This window comes from Typha latifolia, chromosome 7 (assembly GCF_019914945.1).
Source record: "Typha latifolia isolate L0001 chromosome 7, TyphaL0001v2, whole genome shotgun sequence".
Classification (NCBI taxonomy): Eukaryota; Viridiplantae; Streptophyta; class Magnoliopsida; order Poales; family Typhaceae; genus Typha; species Typha latifolia.
Window position 1 is genome coordinate 9,110,190 of NC_133092.1, and position 22,940 is coordinate 9,133,129.

At 35.4% G+C, this 22,940-nt stretch overlaps 1 protein-coding gene across 5 annotated transcripts in view; it reads right to left on the reverse strand.

The window, feature by feature from the left end:
• LOC140791769 (protein BLISTER) overlaps positions 1 to 17,762 on the reverse strand; it is a 29,053-nt gene extending 11,291 nt beyond the window's left edge. For 3 of the 5 annotated variants that reach the window (XR_012109629.1, XM_073142414.1, XM_073142412.1), the window contains exons 1-7: positions 17,526 to 17,762; positions 17,039 to 17,455; positions 15,064 to 15,745; positions 14,407 to 14,960; positions 8,293 to 8,412; positions 3,791 to 3,856; positions 131 to 241 (exon numbers count right to left, since the gene is read on the reverse strand). Coding sequence is in view for 4 of the 5 variants with exons in the window: in XM_073142414.1 (XP_072998515.1) it covers positions 131 to 241; positions 3,791 to 3,856; positions 8,293 to 8,412; positions 14,407 to 14,960; positions 15,064 to 15,745; positions 17,039 to 17,116 (1,611 nt within the window). In the remaining variant the exon portion in view is untranslated. Of the gene's footprint in view, positions 1 to 130; positions 242 to 3,790; positions 3,857 to 8,292; positions 8,413 to 14,406; positions 14,961 to 15,063; positions 15,746 to 17,038; positions 17,456 to 17,525 lie in introns of those variants that run through there. The other 2 variants (XM_073142413.1, XM_073142416.1) reach the window with 2 other exon arrangements.
• Between the last annotated feature and the right edge of the window lie 5,178 nt (positions 17,763 to 22,940).

Below are 22,940 nucleotides of genomic sequence, written 5' to 3' on the forward strand. Positions count from 1 at the left end.
ATAATAGAAACAGGTTGTGTAAAAAAAATTGACTTACTTCTAATCAAGTATAATCTAGATATGATCTAACATCAATAGAGAAAAAGGCTAGCTCATAAGAAAAGAAAAAGGAAAAATAAGTGAGACTTACCTTCTCTTCCAAGCTAATGACTTCAGATGCAAGTATTTTCGCCCTTTCATCAGCAGCACTACACTCTAGTTGGGCATTAGCATACTCCATTTGAACAGAATCAAGTGCTAACTGTTGTACAAGATAAGCATGAAGAAAATGATGTGAGAAAATTCTGCTCTCCAGGTTATCACATACTTAAATCACAAGAGTAATCAGTACCAGACCCAACTACTGTTATGGGCTAAAGGAAAAATATATTTGGAAATGCTGTTCAATCTAGATGACAGTAATGAGTCTCAAAATAAGGAAAATTATATTACAACATGATTCACCTTTAACAGATAGTTGATGTGGAAAATAATAAAACCTACATATTTTGGAGAAAATACGCACCATTTCAGAGGTATAGATTAGAAGTCATAACTTTTGTAAAGAGACGAAATCCCTCTGACTCAGATATCCATTGGTCAATTTTTGAGGGAAAATAATGTGAGATCATCTATTTAGCAAGCAACTAAAAGTACCAGCAAGGGAAAGCAAGGTAATTATTCGAACTTCAAACTTCTAACAAAAGAATTAAGTTTTAGTAAGGATGGCCATGCCAGTTGGCACACCCCATTCCACTCAAATATCAATACCCAATGGGACAGCTTGATGCCAGGGTGTATTAACCTATGCCGATCAATATGGGATTTTTTTACAGTTTAAAAACTAATTTGGATTGTATAAATGATAGATTTGGCTTTAGTTCTATTATTTGTAAAGGTTTTTCTCCATAGGACTAGCATTTTGATGCTAGCTCTATAAATAAATGGGAAAATTTGATCCCTAAATATTTTTCCCCAAAATTTTTAAAAAAATCCGAAACTAATATGTCAAATTCATTCAAATTTAGTCAAAATTGATATAGAAACATGTTAGATTAACTCTACATGAGTTGATTTGAACCCAAATTTAATAATTTTTAGCTAAAATTTCAGCATAATTAATTTTTGCCCAAATTTCACAAAATCTGAAATTAATGTCAAATTCATTCAAATTGGGACAAAATTAATATAAATACGATTAACTACATCCAACGAAGTTTTGGTTTTAATTATTGAACTATTGTCAATTAAAAAATATATCAATCATATTATATATTTAATCATGTTTCTATTTAACTATTACTATATTTTTAATAATATAGATCAATGACAACATTATCTAAGGATAAAAGACTCTCATGTAGGTTTTAATATATACATTCAAACTAAAAACATGTATAGAAACCTAAATATTATCCTTGAGTGTCACTATGAGATGTGAAAATGATAAATTGAAAACTACTTCAAGAATTGACTACCGTCAAAATTTGTATGTTTACAGACTATGGTATATTATAGAATAATAGACCTCTATGGGCATCTATATAGCCTCCATCATGACAAGCACCTGGAAACCTTCTTTTTGCCTATAATAAGAAAAAGACCTTTCTCAAGTCAAAACTAGTTATTTCATCCAAAAATAAATATTAGGTAATCAAATTACTTAAAGCCAACTAAAGGACTGCCAAATATTTGCATTTCTGCACATGTTTATGATGCGAATGGAGAGGGCATAAATTCTTTCAGTTTACCACACAAGGATGCTACAAATTCGAAAAAAAAAGATGAGAATAATGGTGAAAAAGTACAGTTTCAACTTTCAACCCTTTCTTCTATTTACACTACCTTTCTTTCCTCTTCTATTTACACTACCTTTCTTCTATCAAATACAACATATTAAAGGTCCATAAATAAGTGTAGAGGTTCCCCAAGCTGGGTAGATTCCTCTGCTCAAAAGAATTAATGAAAACCAGACAAATATGATATTAATCTAGGAGATAGCTATGGACTCTTACATCATCTTTTAATCCTTCCGCGACACCTAATTCTTTGAAGTTTAGTAAATATAAGTTTGTCACAGCAATTTGAAAGGCCAAAAGACCAAAACAATCTCAAATCACCTCATTTTATGGTTTTGCCAAGCAAACGGTAGTCAAAAGTTGTAAGGCTCATCAAGCAATCCAAATTAGGTTTTTGAATCATCATGACCAGAGATCCCAAAAGTTATGACCACAGATTCAAGTATCGGCGGATCAATATCGCCAAAATGGATCAGCCGATATGGCTGATTTAGTCGATCCCCACTCCGAATAGTTTGAAACGGAAGGCCAATACAGCCAATACCACCAATATATATCATTTTTTTTAAGCACCCAATCCCGATTCCAAAACCGATACTTAGAAACTTGGTTACGACCTGTAAAATTTAGGCATGTGGCTTCCACTCGAATGCTGTCAATCTTGCTCCTGAATATTATCTGTCATACCAATATGGCCAAATAACTCCACAATGATCTAGCCTCTCTTGATTCATATAGATTGGTGCTCAAATTGGTCCCCTTAACCCTCCTAGATCAAAGCTCATGTATACCTTGTGTGGATTGTAGTCAGCTTATTTGTTCGAGTCAGTCCAATGATTCAACTGGCTTACAGCTCCCCTTCTTCAGGGATTCTTCTCCTATTTGAATCAACTATGAAAAAGGAGAAGAGCATACTTTTCTATCTTGTATTGAATCAATCTGGATATGGAGCTATCAACAGCCCTAGCTTACATACCAGATTCATCAAAATGAAACTTTTGTGGTAACTAGGATCCAAGATAGCACCAAGATTCGCTAGTTATTATCCAAGTGCATGGGTTCCACACAGGCTTCTGAATCTGCTGCAGTTACTCCATAATTCCTCAATCATAGTTTGATCCTGTTTTAGCACATCATCATTTGCTACATCGTTTTCATCATCCAACTTAATTTATTACCTCGACAAAGACTCCTTAATCCCACCACTCGAACAAGAAGATTACGTTGAGCTACCATATAGCTATGAGGTCAGAGGTTTGCTACTCAGATGCTCTAATTTTAAGAATTGATTCTTCACATCATCCTCTACATTAGCATGAGAATCACTCTTCTTCTTCTTCTTCTTCTTCTTCTTCTGTTAAAAGTGAGCATTAAAGACACCACCAATAAGGACCTAGGCTTTGATATTGCTCATATTGCTCATATGAATGAAGAGGATGAAGCGAATTCTTCCAATCAGACTCATTCAGAATGCTATGAACTTAGAAGGAGAAGACAACAGAGAATAATGGAGGAGTAGGGTTTTCAACTATCAAGTTCACCAGATTACAAGTCTATAAATAGGCATCAAAAGCCTATAAAACAAGAAAATTAGAAAAATATGAAATTAACCCATAAAATGGATCGAGACTCTTACTCAAGCAATTTTGTATAGTTAGCACATTAAAATCTGACAATACATATTGCATTTGTAATAGTTGAAAAGGACACTTCATATCTATATCATTTTCATTCTCTAGCAGCCTATTTTCAAGAATGTTCTTAATTCTTTAATACCATGATGCTTCTCCTTGCACTCTCTAAAGATTATGATATTGCCATGCCTTCTGAAATCTTGGCACCTCCAACTTCTAAATCACAAATTGGTTCTTTCTTTTCTTTTCTTCACTCATTTTCTTTAAAAACAATAGCACATGTCCCATTCAGAAAAGATCTGTTAGAAGCAAGTATTTATAGATGTAATTTCATTACATATAAGAGAAAAGTGCAGAATGCTAAGGAAAGGGACTAACAAATTGAGCCTTGATTTCCTCCTGTAACTTCTCCATGTCAGATTTTAACTGATTGATAACTTTTCCCTGAGATCACAAATCAAAAATCAAATATGAGAATAATTCACATATAAATTAAAAACTGAAGCCTAAAGTATGATACTCATAACTTAATGCAATCAAAACTAAACTAAGTTTCCTATAAATATCACAACCACGGAAGCATTTTGCCAAATCTCATCAGGTCTCTTTTCATGCAGATGGAAAAACCATTCTGATAAGTTTTTATTCATGTTGCAACACACAAATGTATATATGAAGTACGCAAGTCATCATGCAGCATAAAGAAAATATTTGAGATCAAAAAGGATATGCTGCAATTCTGAATAATACAAATGTAATATTAGACTAAACACTAAGGCTTCTTTCACTATTGAAATAAGGGTAATTCTAAAATATGTATTACTATTTGTTATTTTCAGAATAAGCTTTTATTCTAAAAATAATTATTCATATGTTCACTAGTATTCTAAAATAAGTGTGTAATAATTACCTTTGATATGATATAAAGTAAAAAAAAAGATAGGAAAAAATTATTGTCTTTCATGAGATTATGATAAATATCTTCTGATTTGATACAAAATAGGTTCATAGGATAGATAATAAAAGTAAATTAGTAACTGAGTTAGTATGTGTAAAATATGTAATTTTAATGAATAGTATTTAACAGTTATTCTAAAATATGTAACTGAGTTAGTATGTGTAAATTAACAGTTATTCTAAAATAAGAGGTTACATTTCAGAATAGGGAAAAATTATTCCTAAAATGAACGGGGGTAAAGGACATGAACATGCAGGAATCATAAGCATGACTCATATATAGCCAGGATTACACTGTGTTGAGAACTTGAGATTACACTTTTAGCAGCAAATGTGAAATTAACAGAATTGAACAAACCCATGCCTCTAAATTTTCAGTGCATGGACCAAGAAAAGAACTAAAGGAACAGCCTAAAATGAATGCAAACTTTGTGATTATACGAGCAGGTGTACGCACTTCACTGATGTTCTAGAAACATGTAGACCAGCCAAAGAGGATCTTCATGCTGATAGTAAGTAAATGACAACAATGCCAGACAACTGACCAATATTACACATCTAAATGCACAAGAGCATCTACTATACCAAAGTTATTTAGTATCTCGATAGACGGAAACCAAAGAATGCATTATGATGACTTCTATATCTATGTTTGATGTTAGAAAGAGCACTTCAGTCTATGGATGAGTGATGACTTGAATGGCATGCCAAGCAAATATAGAAGAAACTAATTTAGTGTTCAGAGATCAAGTCAATTCCTTTTGGATCTGAAGTGACCTTTAGTTTATCAAATTTGTATTGGCCTTATTTTCTTAATTTTTTCAGTTTGGATCAAAAAAAACTTAAGTTTGAAACAAATTTTAATTGATTTGGATATGTTAAGATCGGGTTCATGTCAAGGACTGATCATCCAAAAATGTTCTTCCCTATAAATAAGTTAAGTTAGCACCTCTGTACAGGAGACTTCATTTCTGTGAAAACATCATGGGAAAGGGGCTTCTTCCTCTCCTTCTTCAGGTGAAGCACTGCCAAGCAAGCCTCTCACTCTCCCAGGATGATCTTGTTTATCCTTTCTCAATTTAATATTCCATTCCTCTCTTTCTTTTGTCTCTTCGCTGCTGTTCTCTGGTCACAGCAGATGTTTCCTTAAGTGAATCAGCATCCCTGGTAGTCTGGCACAAAATTAGTCTACCCTGATCCTCCTAAATCCTGTTCAACTTCTCCCAAAACTATTTAAACCAGCATATCTACATCAATTGAACCACTGAATATGCAACTCCCACACTCAAAGCCTGAACAGCCCTCAGCCAAGCACCCAAAAGTGTATAACCCACCCTTTTCTCTCCAATCTCTGCAAGCTGAAATTCTGGAACTAATGCAAAACACAACGAAACTCTGCCTGCAATAGTTTGTTAAACCTTGTTCACAGATCTAATGTCCTCAAAACCCTATATTAAACTTTTGCACCAAACCAATATCCAACCACAAGCAATCCCACAACAGCCCATCTACAAGTCAGCTTTCTTAGATCCAATCTCTCCTTATTAAACCATCTAATAGGCCTCTTTTTGCAATCCTTATAGATCACAAGTGTAAAATCAAAACTGGAAATTCTGAAACTATCCAAATCTTTTGATTCCACTATTTATTACATCTTTATTGCTGAAACCATTGAGTGGGCTTCCAGACAGATTATTGACCCTTATACTTGCATCGTTAAGGATTATTGGATTACATATGTATTAGGTTGTCCTTACTAAACAATGTTTTGAAAATTGGGATCGAGATTTGGATCGGTTGCTTGAAAAAATAATATGGATTAGCAATATCAATCGTATTTAGACATGATCATTAGGCTCAACCCGCCCAAATCCTACCCGAGCCCGATTTAGACCCGGCCCGACCCAAGTCCAAGATGGTAGTGAGCGGCATGAGCCAGCTTTTGCTCGCTCGACCTGGCCTGAAAGCATGATCCACTACTCTCATTTATGGCTCAATTCATAATGCATGCATATTCCTATAATTTTTTTAGTCCCACATTAAATATTTAGTAAATTATATATTAATATATAAGTATATTTCCATGAAAGATAACTAAAATGTCTTCATATAAGCCTATTAAACTCGGTCCAATAAGATATAATATTTTTTATATTTAACTCATTATGTTAGACTTATTATACCTAACTCAAACCCAATATCTAATGGACTAGTGGGCAATACAGGCTAAAATATTCTAGCCCGGCCCGAACCTGGCTCGGCTCGAATGATTGGTGGGTCGGACCATGAACAAATATTTAAGCTCAGTTGGCCCGAACCCGGTTCGGCCACCCGATGATCACGTCTAGCTGTATCTCCCTCTTCAATATTGAACTAGTTTTTAATTAGATAATTTTTACAAAATATAGGAAAATCCTAAAATTAAAAAATTAAGAATTAGGATAATATAAATTATTCTATGTGAAGTCAACGAGATTTCCCATCTTCCTCAAAAAGACTGAAAACTAAAAAAATAAAACAATTTTCCTTTTCCTCTAGATTGTTCTCCAACTCTTTACTCTCTTACCCCTCTCTCAAATACAGCCACTTAGCCAGCACTCTCTCTTCTCTCCTCTTTCACTTTCTCCTTCTCTTCTCTTACTGCATTCTGTCTATCCTATTTCTCTTATCTCCTCTCTCCATCCATTTTTTCTCTCTCTTACTTTGTTGTAGTCGTTGAAGAGCTACTATAGTCAAAAATGATCATTGGGCAAGCCGGATCGAGCTCGGGCTAGGCTTTTTAGGTCAACTGGGCTAAACCTCCATTCGCAACCTGACCTACCAATCACTCGGGCTAGGCTAGAATGTTATAGTATATTACCACCCATTAGCTTGTAAGATATCAGGTTCAAACCGAGCACAATAGATCGATAGGTAACGGGCCGGTTTACCAAAAATATTATATTGTAGCGGGCCAAATGTAATGAGCCGCCCATGAAAATATTTTAGTTAGCTTTCATAGAAAAATATGTATATGGTGGCCCCCAATAAACTAAACATCCGATATTGGACTTAAAAACCATAAGAATGGATGAGCATAACAGGCTGAGCTATGAGGGAGCACAATGGACTGGGCTGAGTGAGATTACCCTTGCCACTAAGCCCAATTAAAGTCGACAAGATTGGGCCAGGTTTGGGTGGGCTGGCCTAATGATCATGTATAGCTGCAGCAAGGAAAATAGAGTGACGAAGAGAGGGATAAAGAGAGGGCATTGCAAAGAAAGGGTGGTCATCAAGGGTAAGAAAGTGAGAGCTCTTATAAGTACAGATTCAAAAATATTTGTTTTTGTTAGCTTAATTTACACATCTTCATATTAAAAGTTAAAGACTCCCTCTTTGAATAAGATAAACATAGTGATTGATGGATGTGTGTGTAGACAGTCTCTTATATGAGCATTTTCCATTATACTCCCATGAGATAGACAATTGTACATGACTCAAAAATAACAATAATATTTTATCTCTTTCCTTGGTTTAGCTAAATAAATGTATGGTTGTTCTCAATCACTACTCAATTTCAATAAAAATGTAATATTTAATCCCCTTAGTTGTATGGGGCCTCTCAATTCTCATGTCGGCCCTCTCCAACTAAGGGATTGTGTTACTTTTTTTATCAAAATCGAATAGTATAATTTAACAAAAATGTTGGCCATCTTAACCATTGTCTAGGTCCTCTCAATCACTATCTCATTTACCAAGAATCATGTAAAAAAGCATCTATCTCACACCAATCATAAACAACAAAGCAGATCAGCAGTGAAGTACTACCCATATGTCAGGTTTAATTGGCAATAATCAGGTGTTAATATTAAAATATTTGTGAAATAAAGCAACTTTGGCATTCTAACTTGGAGGATGTATTGCTAAATAAGTAGAGGACATACCTGCTGGTTATAACTTTCAGTCAGAGAAGAATTTTCAGCAGCTAAATTCTGAGCTAACATTTGAGATTTGTCAAGTGCTCGTTGCAGAGAGAACTTTTCTTGTGTTAAATCCTCAATGTGCTGACATAAACAATGAGTATATGTGAATTATTCTTAACAATTCATCATGCAGCAAATATGATACAAATAAAGGACAAGTACAATTAATAAAAAGAGAAATCTGATTCATTAATTAGAAGCGCAATCTATGTAAAAAAAACTTATTTATGTGACACCACATTATTGTTCAAGGCCAAATATATATTGGTTGCTTGGCTCAAATTAATACACAGAGGGCAAGTACAGTAAAGTAGTTAACAAAAGAGAATGATCTGATTCATTAATTAGAACCAGAACCTATGTAAAACTTATTTATGTTACACCATACAATTATTAAAGGCCACCAATATACTGTATTTGGCTCAAATCAATTGCATGCAGATTACATTGGTTCAAAGAATGCAGCGGCTAGAAAGGTATTTCTTCTTTCTACCAAAAGCAACAACAAAAACAACTGACTTCCAACAAATTAATTAACATTTGATAGGATATGAACAACATTGAATCATAACTCCAGTTGACAAGCATGTGAACTATCTCCATATACTGAAGCTTGGTTCTTTCTCAATTGCCATCTACTAGAGTGAGCCACTGCCTCAGTTCAATAATGAACACACTCACTCTGACTGTACAAACACAACTAGTTGCCTAGGCCTTCTTCAGCCATGTCTGGTTTGTTCATTAATATAGACACATACAAGTACATATATACAAACTATATACACATTTTTGTTTGTATGCATATGCGTATGTGTTCATATAACAGAGGAACAAGATCATGCAAAAGTAGATTCCTTAGAATTGGTTTAAAGTTCAAATAAAGAATTAATATTTAGTAGCCTTAGATAGCAAAATTGGTCAATGATCAAAGAGTAAGTTGCTCGTCAAACAAGGGACCAAACAAAACTATCATACTGATAGTCATACCTCAAGAAAAAAAAAGATTGGCAAGCATCAGCATTGAAGTACTACCCATGTGTCTGGTTTAATCGGCAATAATCACATTATATATTTATATCTTCCTAGTTCTCTATATATTTTTTAGTTTTATTATGCCTATGTAACAACCAAGGTTCCCAGTTTCGGCCGATCCCGAGTGGGATCGGCCGAAACGGATCGGGATCGGCTCTATCCCGATCCCAGCCTGCGGTTTCGGCCGTTTCGGCCGAAACCCAATCCATTTCGGTCGGGATCGGCCGTTTTCGGTCGGGATCGGCCGTTTCGGTCGGGATCGGCCGTTTCGGTCGGGATCGGCCGTTTCGGTCGGGATCGGCCGTTTCGGTCGGGATCGGCCGTTTCGGTCGGGATCGGCCGTTTCGGTCGGGATCGGCCGTTTCGGTCGGGATCGGCCGTTTCGGCCGATCCCGACCGAAACGGGTGGGAACGGGTCGGATCCGACCCGGGGGACATCAATAATTGATGTCCCCACCCCCTTTATTGATGTCCCACCCCCCACCTGCCTCTCTCCCTTTTCTCTCTCTCTTTCTCTCTTTTCCTCTCTTTCCTCTCTTTCTCTCTTTTCTTTCTTTCTCTCTTTTCTTTCTTTCTCTCTTTCTCACGGATCTCTTACTCTCTTTCTCACCCCAGAATCGAATAGTGAGTAGATCTCCATCTCTCCGGTGATCTCGACCTCCGGCGACGTTATCCGACGACCTCGATCTCCGGCGACCTTCGGTAAGTTTTTTTTTTCAGTTTTTTTTTTTTTTCCATTTTGCCATTGTGCTACACCGGCAAAGTCTTTGCCGCGCGCAGCTCGCGGCTCTTCTTCTTGTGAGCCGCAAAGATAGACTTCTTTCTTCGCCGCAGAGAGTAGAGACTATATTTTATTTTAATTTTTATTTATGTTTTTTAGTTGCAGAGCTAAAATATCAACGGCTCCGAAAGAGAAGTCATATGATACCGACATTGGGTGGCAACATTGCAGCACTATTGGGCAAGATAAAAGACGCGTTAAATGCAACTGGTGTGGAAAGGAAATGAGTGGTGGTGTCAGCCGTTTGAAAGAACATTTGGTTGGAAGACAAGGAAATGTAGCAGCTTGCACTCAAGTGTCTTTGGAAGTTAGAAAGCAGATGTTGGCTCATTTAATTGGTAAAAAGAAGGATAAACAATCTGCACAATAAAGAGAGTCAATGATTCGTGAAGAATTGATGCATAATCATGTACACATTGATGATGATAGCAGTGAGCAAAGTGAGGAGAATGAGGAGGACAGACAGATGAGGAGGGCAATGAAAGAGAGCAGAAATATGCATAGAGAAGAGGAAGAGATGAGAAGAAGCTTTGGTGGTAATTTTCGAGAGATCTAGATCGGTTAATATACGAGGAGAGAGAATATGGGGGCGTAGTTCTACCCATAGGACTCCCGGTGTTACGACGAGTCCGAAAATATTGGACCAATGGATACATATCTTCAAAAAAAAAGGGGTCGTACACAGACTTCAATCAAGATAGCTCTCAAAGGAATTAAAAATGCAAAGAAACACATTGGTAAAGCTATCTCTAAATTTTTCTTCTACAACCATATTCCTTTCAATGTAGCTGATAGCCCTTACTATCACACTATGGTGGATGCTATACAATCAGTAGGGCCTGGTGTTCCCCCTCCTAGTTCAAATGATATTGCTACTAAATATCTTGACTCAGAGGTAGATGAACTTCATACTTATATTGAGACATTTAAACGGTATTTGGATGAATTTGGTTGTACACTGATGTGTGATGGGTGGAGTACACAAAACAGAAGAAATATAATTAATTTCTTAGTGTACTCTAGCATGGGGACAATATTTTTGAAGTTTGTGGATGCTACTGCTCATTTCAAAAATACAGATTATATTTATCAGTTGATGGATGAGGTGGTACAAGAAATTGGTGAAAAAAGAGTAGTCCAAGTGGTTACTGATAATGGGGCAAATTATAAAGCTGCTGGAAATTTACTGATGATTAAAAGACCTCATTTATATTGGACGCCATGTGCTGCACATTGTATTGATCTGATGTTAGAGGATATTGCAAAAGAGCCTGAAATTGACATGGTCATATGTGAAGGTCAGAGGTTAACAAATTTTATATATAACCATGGTTGGGTTCTTAATTTACTCAGGCAGATGACTGGTGGTAGGGAGATCATCAGACCCGGCGTCACTAGATTTGCCACTCACTTTTTAGCCTTGGAGAGCATTATGCGCTACAAGGATGATATTATGCGGATGTTTACATCACAGGAGTGGTCTATGAAAATTAAGAATATGAAACCTAAAGATAAATCTTTAGGTGAAACTTTGAAAAATATGGCTCTTGGAAATACATTTTGGAATAATATTACAATTGCCACCGCAGTATGTGAGCCTCTTGTCAAAGTATTAAGACTTGTAGACAGTGATGACAAGTCTGAGATGGGTTTCTTATATGAGGCAATGGACATAGCTAAAGAATCAATAAAAAAAAATGTGGGCCAAAGTTATAGGAAGTGGTGGAAGATGATTGATTCTAGATGGAACAAACAACTACATAAAGATATACCTTATTTTTTGGTAAGCATGCTTTTAAGTTCTAAGTTTTAATTTACTTTTATTTATGAATATTTAAAAATTTGAATGCTTACAATTTACAAATTTTAAATTTCTACAGGATATTTTCTTAATCCAAGATTTCAATTCTCTAAAAATGTCAATAATGATAGTGAAGTCTTGTTGGGAGTTAGAAAGGTAATCAGCAAGCTTGAGCCCGATATTCATAAACAAATCATGTGCGATAAAGAAGTGAGTTATGATTCAATTAAATAATTTTATTATTATTTGTTTCAAGTTTTAACTTTCAATATAATCAATAAGCTAATAATATATTTCGATTTCGGATGGAGAGATATAGATTGAGAAATTTGGGCAATTCATCTTGCTAAAGTTTGCAGCCTATATCTCATAACACTCCAGCTGAATGGTGGTCTATTTATGGATGGGAGGAGGCACCAAATTTGACACCAATAACAAAGAAGATTTTAAGTCAAACTGTGTCTTCATCACAGTGTGAAAGAAATTGGACTACTTTTTCCTTAATCCACACAAAAACACGCAACCGACTGACAATGGAAAGATTGGAGAAGTTAGTTTTTTGTCATTATAATATGAGATTGAGGGAGAGAAATTTAAGAAGAAAGGCAGAAAATGAACAACTGATTGATTTAAATCATGTTTTTGATGAAGAAGACCCCTTGACTCCATGGATCGAAAAATGGAGGACAAGGTTATTAGATGACAAGAGATAACCCATGGTTAGATGAAATATTGGGAGAGATCACGACGAGGGCGTCAGAGGAGATAGTATACCTACTAGTACGAGTCATAGTCCTGATGATACATATGGTGGTGAGATCGTTCCATATAAATTTGTTGATGAAAGTCAAGGAAGCATAAGGAGTGAAGACAAAGAAACTGAGGATATATATACATATCAGCGACGTCGTCATGAGATGCATTTTGGTTCCTATGATTATGATACATCGAGTATTTATTGTTTGGAGCCATCACAAGATCCATATGCTAGTTATTATCCTCAGTATCCTCAGTATTCTCAGGCACAAGATTCAAATCTTTGGTTATTATCCTCCTTAAACGCAAGTCACACAACAAGATCCAAATCTTTGGTTATTATCCTCCTCAAACGCAAGTCACACAACAAGATCCATACAATATGACTAGTATGATGGAATCACTTTTTGGAGCATCGGGTCCTGACATCAATATTTACAAACTTATAGTGATTATGATGATGAAGACTATAGAAATTTACGAGAACCAGCTCGGTATTCAACAAAGTTTTAAATTTTGAGTAAGTTAATACATTTTTTTAAGTTTTTAGACTTCATATGTGAGTAATTTTTGTTTTCTTATTTTTTGTCATTTTTCTAAATTTTTCTGCATTTTTAAATAATATTTAGAATTTTATATAATTAAAAAATAGTCCGATCCGATACAAACGGCCGATACGTATCGTTTTTCTGGACGGTCGATACCGATCCCGATCCCGATACTGGGAACCTTGGTAACAACCTTATAGTTTCATTATACTATTCAAACCACTTGTCTCATCTTTATACCCTATTCCCTCCTTTCCTCACCTTCATGCCTTGTCTCTAACTTGCACTTACAGTCGTCCTCCATACTTTACCAAGTCTATCGAATACTAATCAACCAAACATCCCAATATTTGGTGATGCATTGTACACTTTCCCTCTTTGTGGCTTTACATAGATTGGTAAACTGCATGTTTCATTTAGTGGAAAGATGCTTTGATTTGGATACAAAAGAAGACGCAGAGAATTGGCTTGATTAATGGAAGTTCCAGAATGCAACATATCTACCCCGGCCCTGCCCCTCGAACACCTAACCCCATTTTGTTAGTAGGAAGTAGTTATTTTATGCAACAATTGTAGACATGTATTTCTTTGTCTCAGAATCAACTAGAATAAAATTAGATGTCAAAGATGTATCAGCCAAAGAAGAAAACTTACCCATCTTCGGATAGGTTGACTAACTTTATCTCTAACATGCCCATGGTTGGCATGGAACTTATTATAGCTATAACCTTACATTGAACTTTCATGTATCATAGTTGATAAGACAAACTAAATCATACAATCCCTAAAATTCATGTTATTCATAAATGAACTCTCAAGCATTCTTTTGTCTATTATAAATAAATGCGCTTCTATGATATGTCATTTACTACTTTTTGAGTTTTGAAAACAAGATTTAGTTGGATCTTCTGTTCATCTTTGAGAACACCTGACTGGTTTCCTCTTAAGCCAAGTTTTGTCAGCCTTTAGGGATAGAGAAAAAGAGGTAAGAAATTAAAATATCACCAAACAAATTATATGTATTATTATCTATTCCTATTTCTTAATGCTATTCTCAAATTGAATATACATGCTGCACAAGGACATAGAATATCCAATTGAAACAAGTAAGGTATCAAAGTGAAAAAGAGAGAAAATAAAGTACCACATATGATCACCTGTTCTAGGGCTGCAAAATCTTCATCTTGGCCGTGAGGTGGAAAGTTCCGGTATGATTCCATGTTATGCTTCACTCCCTGGTCATTCCTCAGAGGAATTGTGGAATTCACAAATGATTCCTTTTCACTATTAATATCTAGAATTCGCAAGTTGGAGTGATCCACAGAGTTGTTTTCTAAAGATGGCTGCCACTGAGAAAATAATTCCTCGTCCTTTGAATTGTCAAATGATGATACTGAATTAGCTTTTCTAGCCTCTTTGTATGGCATTTGAGATTTAGATACTTTGTTAACAGCAAGAGAGTCAAGAAAAGATGGGCGAGATCGATCCGAAGTAGTTCCATAACTAATTGAAGAGACTACATTAGAAGAGCCCTTAAACGTAGCACTAAAATCTGTAGATGAAGGCTCTGATGCTTGCCAATGTTCACTATTAACTTTCAAGTGGCGATTGATGGCATTAGCGATCTCCACTCCTCCTTTAACGGTACCTGAAGTATTTTCATAGTTCAAGCTGCCGCCAAGCTTGGAGTTATCCAGTACAGATGCAGAGTCTTCATATGACAGTTGAACCATAGAAACAAAACCACATAAATAGTTAAATCAAGTACTGTATCATCAAAACTCCACACCAAGAAAATTAAAATGTGGCATTACCTTCATTGCCAGATGTTTGAGCAGAAGAACTGTCAATCCCAACTCTATTTTGCATAGAATTACTTTCTAACTTCTCAGGAAGTTTGGTGTTGTGATATGACCTAGATGGATCAGACGTGCTCAAATAAATTGTTGAAGAATTTCTGTTTCCATCTGGCAGGACTTCAGTGGAAGGGAAATCTGAAATGCTGATGTTTTCATCGATGCTTGTTTTTGAATGAACCATATCAGTAGCAAGATATTGATCTTTAGAAGCTGAACCAAAATTGTTTCCCATACTAGGAATAAATTCATTGTTTTCTCTCCAATTGTCATAATAACCATTAGCCACATTAGAGAAGCCTGAATTTCCATGTAATTTATGCACCTCATTCTTCTCAACTTCTTGTAATGAATCATCATAAGATTCAAAATTTCTGGTAAACTGTGCAGTAGAAGTAGCAGATGTCCCACCAAAGGAACGAAATTCAATCTTTTGAGAAGAATCAACAAAGTTCCTTTCATCAGGGCCGATGGGCACTGGCGGGCTCATAACAATGTCAGAATCAATAGTAGATGTAGGTCCATCAACCATGTTACCATTATTTTGAGAGAGTTTCTCATAATGGTCCGCATCAGCTGATGGTAATTGTCCTGCAGATGAAGCCTTTTTAGCAGCTTTCTTCTTACGGAACTCCTCCAACTGAAAGCATTAAGCACATAAAATTCAGGGGTTCCTTCACAATTGCCAAAATTAAAAGCAAGCTGATCAAGAAATTGTAGGAAAGTCGACACTCCCTGTTTATGCAAAGATGCACATTCTACAGCGGCATTCAAAAACACGCCAGAAACTTAGCTAACATAATTATGCTTCAAGTCATATGCATGGCATGCATGCATGCACAAACAAAAAGTATTTTATACACCAGCAATATTAGAGCTAGAAGAATAAATTATCAATAAAAATGTTTAAACAACAAACTAGAATGCCGCAACAAACACCCAATGTTTTGAGAAGCACCCCTCGTAAGCAAGCAATCAGGAAACCTCACATGCTGGTATAGATACAGTATAGCAATAAAACAATTAAACTAGTATATATAATTCAAATAATACATATCCAACTTAATATTTAAGTATTAGTGAACTATAAATATCAAAAGGTAGATATAAGAAACATGGTGAGTCATCCTCACAAAAATCATTTTTCTTGAATAGGATAATACTTTCTATTTATTATTACCCACACCACCCAACAAGCCTATGTTTAATATGAGAAGTTAGTAAAAGGGGTACATAATAAGTCAAAAGGAAAGCATAACAGAATCAAGAATAAAAGGAGAAATACAAAATCTTATCAGATTTACTTTAAGGTCATATCATAAGTTTCAAGAAAACTAATGCAAGAACAGAGAGTTTCATTTTGAAGTCACGAAAAATCAAAACTAAAATATCCAAGTTGGTAATATTTATTTACGTATATTTCAAACTTAACTTGCTTATATCTGCCAATTATGTGGGACAATAAGATTCTTACTTGCAAACTCATTCTATTGGTTGACTATGCCAAGGTCCAAAGGGACGCAGTCTCCTGGCAGCTGTCAATGGACCACATGCAACATTGCAAATAGCAACTTCTTAGTGAAGCTGTAGGAGTGGGGTACAAAATTCACATTTGGTCATGCTGAATATATGGCAAGTCCTAGATGAAGTACAGAGAACTATCCCCTTAAAATTGTGTACTAAATTACATCCACAGATTGTGCAACTTTCCTGAAAAAAGAAAGTTTATCATACCATTCAAACAAATTATGTCTTTCTACTATTCTTCTCCTACAAATGTTAAATGAAACCTAGCACGCCAACCCTTTTCGGGAAACACCAAAAGATCCACAAAGACACACAGATTTGCATCCGAAGGAATTAATTCGGAATGTCCCATGTAAAAATTAATTCTAGAGATGAACAACAAATGGAAAAGAGATTGAGATAGTACCCGCTTCTTCCCTGCTTCAAGATGACCCTGCTTGCGTGAAGACGCCACCGAATTGGGCAAAACCTGCGCCGAAGCCATACCCAAATCTAGCCTCGACAAATGCCCCTCTTAAAAATCTCAAATTCGGCGAGGGAATCAGCAAAGCGAAGGGTGAAAAGATTCGATCTCTGGAGAAACAAACGAATGGAAGAAAAAGCAAGTACTCGAAGCGAAGGATCAAAAACCGAGATCTTGTAAAAGAGGGTACGAGGAAAAGCTCTAATTTTGCGAGGGATTTACGAGAGCACGACGATCAATTCCATATTTCCAGATCGTCTTCTCTCTCTTCATGCCAGAGAACCACAAGGCTATCAATACACAGACAGCAACCATCGGGAGTAACGTGGCATCATCCCGGCAAGCACTCGCCAGCCAAATCTAGGTAGACAAATGATTTTACAGATTTTTACCATTGTTTAATTTTTTTTCAACAATCCTAAGAGATTACCTGGTTGAGGGAGGAGGAACTCGACGTCTGCAGGAGGAGGAACTCGACGTCTGCAGGAGGAGGAACTCGACGGCGGAGGGGAGGAGGTGGTGGCGGAGCCCGTGGAGGGCGGCGACGAGAAGAGGGGAGAGGAGGACGAACACCCCTAATTCTAGATCTCCTTCTCTCTTCCCTCTTTTCCTTTCTCTCTCATTTCCTTCTTTTTCAATTTTTCTTTCTGCTGTTACTTGTCCGATTGGGTTGGAAGCGGTCGATTGTGTCGAAGTTGAACCGTCACGAAAACCAGCCCAGTGGATCCCATCGTTATGGACTCCGGTCGATTCGAGGAAAGCCTGCGTCCATACGCCACCAATCAGACACGTTCGTATTTGCTGGCCCGGTTGGTTGCCGGGCATTTGCATACATACATATATATATATATATATATATATATATATATATATATATATATGCATCTAAAACTCACTTGATTTTCTATTAAGCAAGATAAAGTTATTTTCAATTTTTTTTACACTTAAGATTTTTTTTCTTATTTTTCTTACAACTTTACCTATTTTTATTATTTAATGTATTATTAAATATTAACAAGACACCATAAGAGAAAGAAAAATGACCTCGTATTCATCTTCTTCTTTATCATTTTCTTCATCTTCTACTTCATATGCTGCTGTTAATTCTTCTTCTTTTTCTACTGTTGCCGTTGCTCCTTTTTCTATATCTTAATTATTTTATCTATACAAGTATTTTAATCGCTCTTCAATTAATAAAATAAGATATTAATATGAGATAGTTGTGATATAATTAGGATTAATTAAATTACCAAATATAAATCTATATAATTATTTTTGTTTATATGTAAATCAATGGTTAAATATGTAAGAGATTATTTTTCCAAAACTATGCAAAATCAAAATTATATAGTTTAAGTGTAAAATTCATAGCTTAAGTATACATTTCGTACTGAAACTATAAATTTTCAGTTCTACACAATTTCAAAAGATATTCAAAAGATAATCATTTGATTAGGGCTGTCAAAATAAAGAGTAGCTCGGGCTCGGCTCAGCAGCTCGAGTTCGACTCGGCTTATTAAAGATGAGTTGAGCATGAGCTATCGAAACCGGCTCGATAGGTTTAGTATAAAAGGGTTCTTACAAAACCCCATTCCCAAATCCATAGCCTGCCTCCTCCTTCGGGCTCATGAGCTTATACTCCTCAAGCTACCACGGTGCCGGCCGCCTCGTCCTCCTTTGCCAAGCTTGAGAGAGATTCCAGCAACGAAGACAGCGCCGATTGAGCGACGCTAGTGGTGACAAGGATGCATGAGCTACTCAATCTACCCATCGAGATGGATCTATTTTGTAACGCCCCCGCCCGGCACGGGCACGTGCACACACATGCGCCCACGCAGCACGCGTGGTGCACGCGATAGGACGGGCGGGGCTCGTTATGCACAGATACTCTCTTATGCACATACAATCATGACATCATCAAATACTACCTGCTAACATATCCATGATCACATAACCCATCACCAATTAAATCATATTATTAACCAAATAAACCTGTTAATATATGAATATCTCAGTCCACAATAATATACATTAAACCACTACATAATCTGGCAGGACCCACACAGGCCACAACAAACCATCAAGATACAACTAAAACGACTAATATAAGAGTACACTATGATTTGACCTGTATTATATAATTCATCGTCTAATACAACAGAGTACAAATATTAAATACTAGTACAACTCAATTCCTATATAAACTATTATCTATACCGTCTCGAATCTATAGCTCACCTCATCATCGCTCTAATCACACACCACATATCTAAGGGAGTTAGAAAAGAAATAAAAGAGAGTCATGAGCAAAAGGCTCAATGAATAGACCTTACCTCGAATCAGTGATGTCAAACAGAGAGTAAATCATGTACTGGATAATATGAATCAGAAAGAGCATCATGTTATGAATGAGTATATGAATGTTCCTTAATAATACATAAATGAAAATTAGATAACATGTTATGTCATAACTAATAGAATATATAATTCTCGACAATGTATAAATAAATATCTATGTCATACCATCATCATAACTCTCTTTCAAATATGGCACATGATGTATGCCGACTATGACCATGCTATGATATCAAATGCAACCATATATGATGCATATCGATCACTCGATAATCAGGTAACTAAATGATAATGAAATCATATGCATTTCTCAACATCACAATCATCACCGACATCTCGGTATAATATTATCATACTAGACCACTATGCATAGTCACCACCTAGTACTCGATCTCAACATCATGTCAGAAGGCTCAGAGTATACTCCGCCACCCGCAAGAGTATCTCAAATATAATCATACCCCGCCACCTGCTAGGGTATCAACATCCATCCAAATTGGGCACCCACATAGTTGGTAGAAACCTCATGAGGATAACTCGCCACATATGCCTTGGCGAACGGCATGTGTCCGAATGTTTGCTGCGCACACAGACTAACGACCTTGGACGTAAGGCCAACAGGATCGCGACTATGTTGAGTGATCAATCATCCACCAAGCGCGTCCTAACCCTCGCGCCCACTCGGGTATCCTCACGCTTTCTATCAACTATCCTATCAATCACATTTCATGCTTTCCTTCTAAATGACAGATCAAATGCATATATCCAGTACGATAATAAGTCAATGCGTAATAGGAATTTAGGTGAAATAGGAATTAAGAGAAAATGATGCAATGTAGTCTCCAACTGTATCGTCAACACATGCATACTCATGCTAATCTATTGCATGCATACTCATGCTACAGATCAACTTGGTAAATAATCATAATATTAGAATCATCTTTAATCATCTCTATATATATCATCAATGTACTCATATCCCAAATCAGCATAATCGAATGCATGATAAAATATGCTCAACTGTAATCATCTCTAGATAAAATTATATAATCATGCTGGAGGTCAAAACATGCATGTACATAAATATATAATATAACATAATTTGAGAAAGGCGTCTAAGGGATAAGACTACTCACCGTCTGATCAGAAGACACAAACTAGGCATCTCTCACGTCCGTTAGGTAACCGAGTGACACTCATCGCTAGCAAGGTCCATGGGGTCTCAAATAAGGGGGTTCGGGATCTGAAATATTTAAATAGTATGATGTTAGTCGTTTATCTAATTAGAATTAATTCAGTTAAAATATAAAAGTTTATTAGGTTTAGAATCACTTTTCTTTATTTTTGATTACATAACTAAGTTTATAATATAGATACGATTCAAATATTATAATTCTAGTATTATTATAAAATGTTAGTAATAACATAAGAAGAAGAGGCATGTTTCCTTTTATATGAGAGTATTTCTAAATATATAATTATAAAATAAAATAAAAGGCTAAATAAGTATAGACAAGATCTAATTATAATTAATTTTATAATTCATACACTATCTTGATTAATTAGGGACAATGCAGTCTTTACTCGATAAAATAATAAATAAATAACTAAATAAGCTTAGTATTTTATTTGTTGCAGAATAATCATAAAATTAATAGAAATACTTAAAATATATATGATGAGGGTATTAGAATATAAATCTAATAATTATAATTTACAAATCTATCTATTAATCTAATAGATATATAAATAAATAAATAAATATAAGTATTTACCTATATTTATACCTAATTAATCATTAATTATAAAATTATCATTAATAAAATTATATTGAAGAATATATAATATTATTAAAATAGTTAATGTCTAAATAATCTATTTGCATTAATTAAGAATAAAAATACCTAAATAAATAACATAAATAAAATAATTAATTAATAAATTAATTAAATCTGCCATAAGTGTTGGGCTCGGCCCAGCACTGTGCAGAGAAGAAAAAAAGAAGAAGTAGAAGCTGAGGAGGAAGAAGAAAAAGAAAGAAAGCAAAAGAAGAAGAAGGAGGAGGAGAAGAAGAAGAAGAAGAAGAAGGGAGGAGAAGGAGAAGAAGAAGAGGGGGAGGAGAGCTGAGGGAAAAGAAAGGAAGAAGAAATAGAAATAAGAAAGAAGAAGAAGAAGAAGAAGAAGAAGAAGAAGAAGAAAGGAGGAGAAGGAGAAGAAGAAGAGGGGGAGGGGAGCTGAGGGAAAAGAAAGGAAGAAGAAATAGAAATAAGAAATAAGAAGAAGAAGAAGAAGAAGAAGAAGAAGAAGAAGAAGACGAAGAGAACATATGAAGTAAAAAATCAAGAAGACGAAGAAGAAGATGAGTACATAGCCATTTATCTCTCTTATAGTATCCCATCAATATTTAATAATGTACTAAATGACAAAAAGGACAAAATTAGAAGAAAAATAAGACAAAATCTCAAGTGCAAAGAAAACCAAAAATGACCCTGTCTCGCCAAATCGAAAATCGAGTTACTTTTCCGTGCAAATAACCCCAAAAAATAGTTTAATTTTTGAAATAATAAAAATTAGCTTTTGTGCGCATCTTCTAATAATATTATGTATCTTATTATAAAAGGTATGCATCTTGTATAAAAAGTAAATTATTTAATTTCAAAATCTAATCTTATTATTATCAAAATTTAATAATCTTTTCTACTAATAACCCTTAATCCTCTAGATAAAAAGCTATTTTGTGTAAATGACTTTTTTTCTCTCAAAAATGCTATCAAATCGGTATTAACCTGTTGGCAATGCGATAAATTTAGGGATAAATTTTTTTTCATCCCCTAAATTATCACTAATTTCCATAATGACCTTCTGAACTATTTTTGTGGTACATATTAACCCTCTAAACTATTAGAAATATCCCATTGGACTCCTTTTGTTAGAGTTTCGTTATCCATTTTCGTCCATAAATTATCATGTGCCGGTCATGTGACAACTAAATTACTAGAATATCCTTATATGTATGTGACAACTTAAAATTAACTTTTATAATGACCAAAAAAACCCTTAGAGAATATTGTCGATCTCTTCTTCCTCCTCCTTTTAGAGAATACCTTTATCACCGACTCCCTCATTTTCCTCCTCCTCCCTCATCTAGCACTAGCCACTACGCGTCTCTTGTCTCATTCTTCCTTCGCGTTCTTCCCTCACCTCTCATCCTTCTATTACTATTAATTCCTTCAATTTCTTATAATGATGTAATTCAGGTCTGATACAATCTCCCCTTGGGCTAAGGTTCGATCTCTTCCAATTCTCTAATCTGGACTGAATCTGGTATGGAACTTTGAAATAAGATCCCGAAAGATGCCGCCGTCGAATCGACGTAAAATTTGGATATGTTGTAGCCCCAGAAAAGAGAGTTCCAAAAAATTAAGTTTTAGTGAATCGGATGTGGAGAGCTCGAGATATCATCTGATTAGTGGATGAACATCAGGGTGAT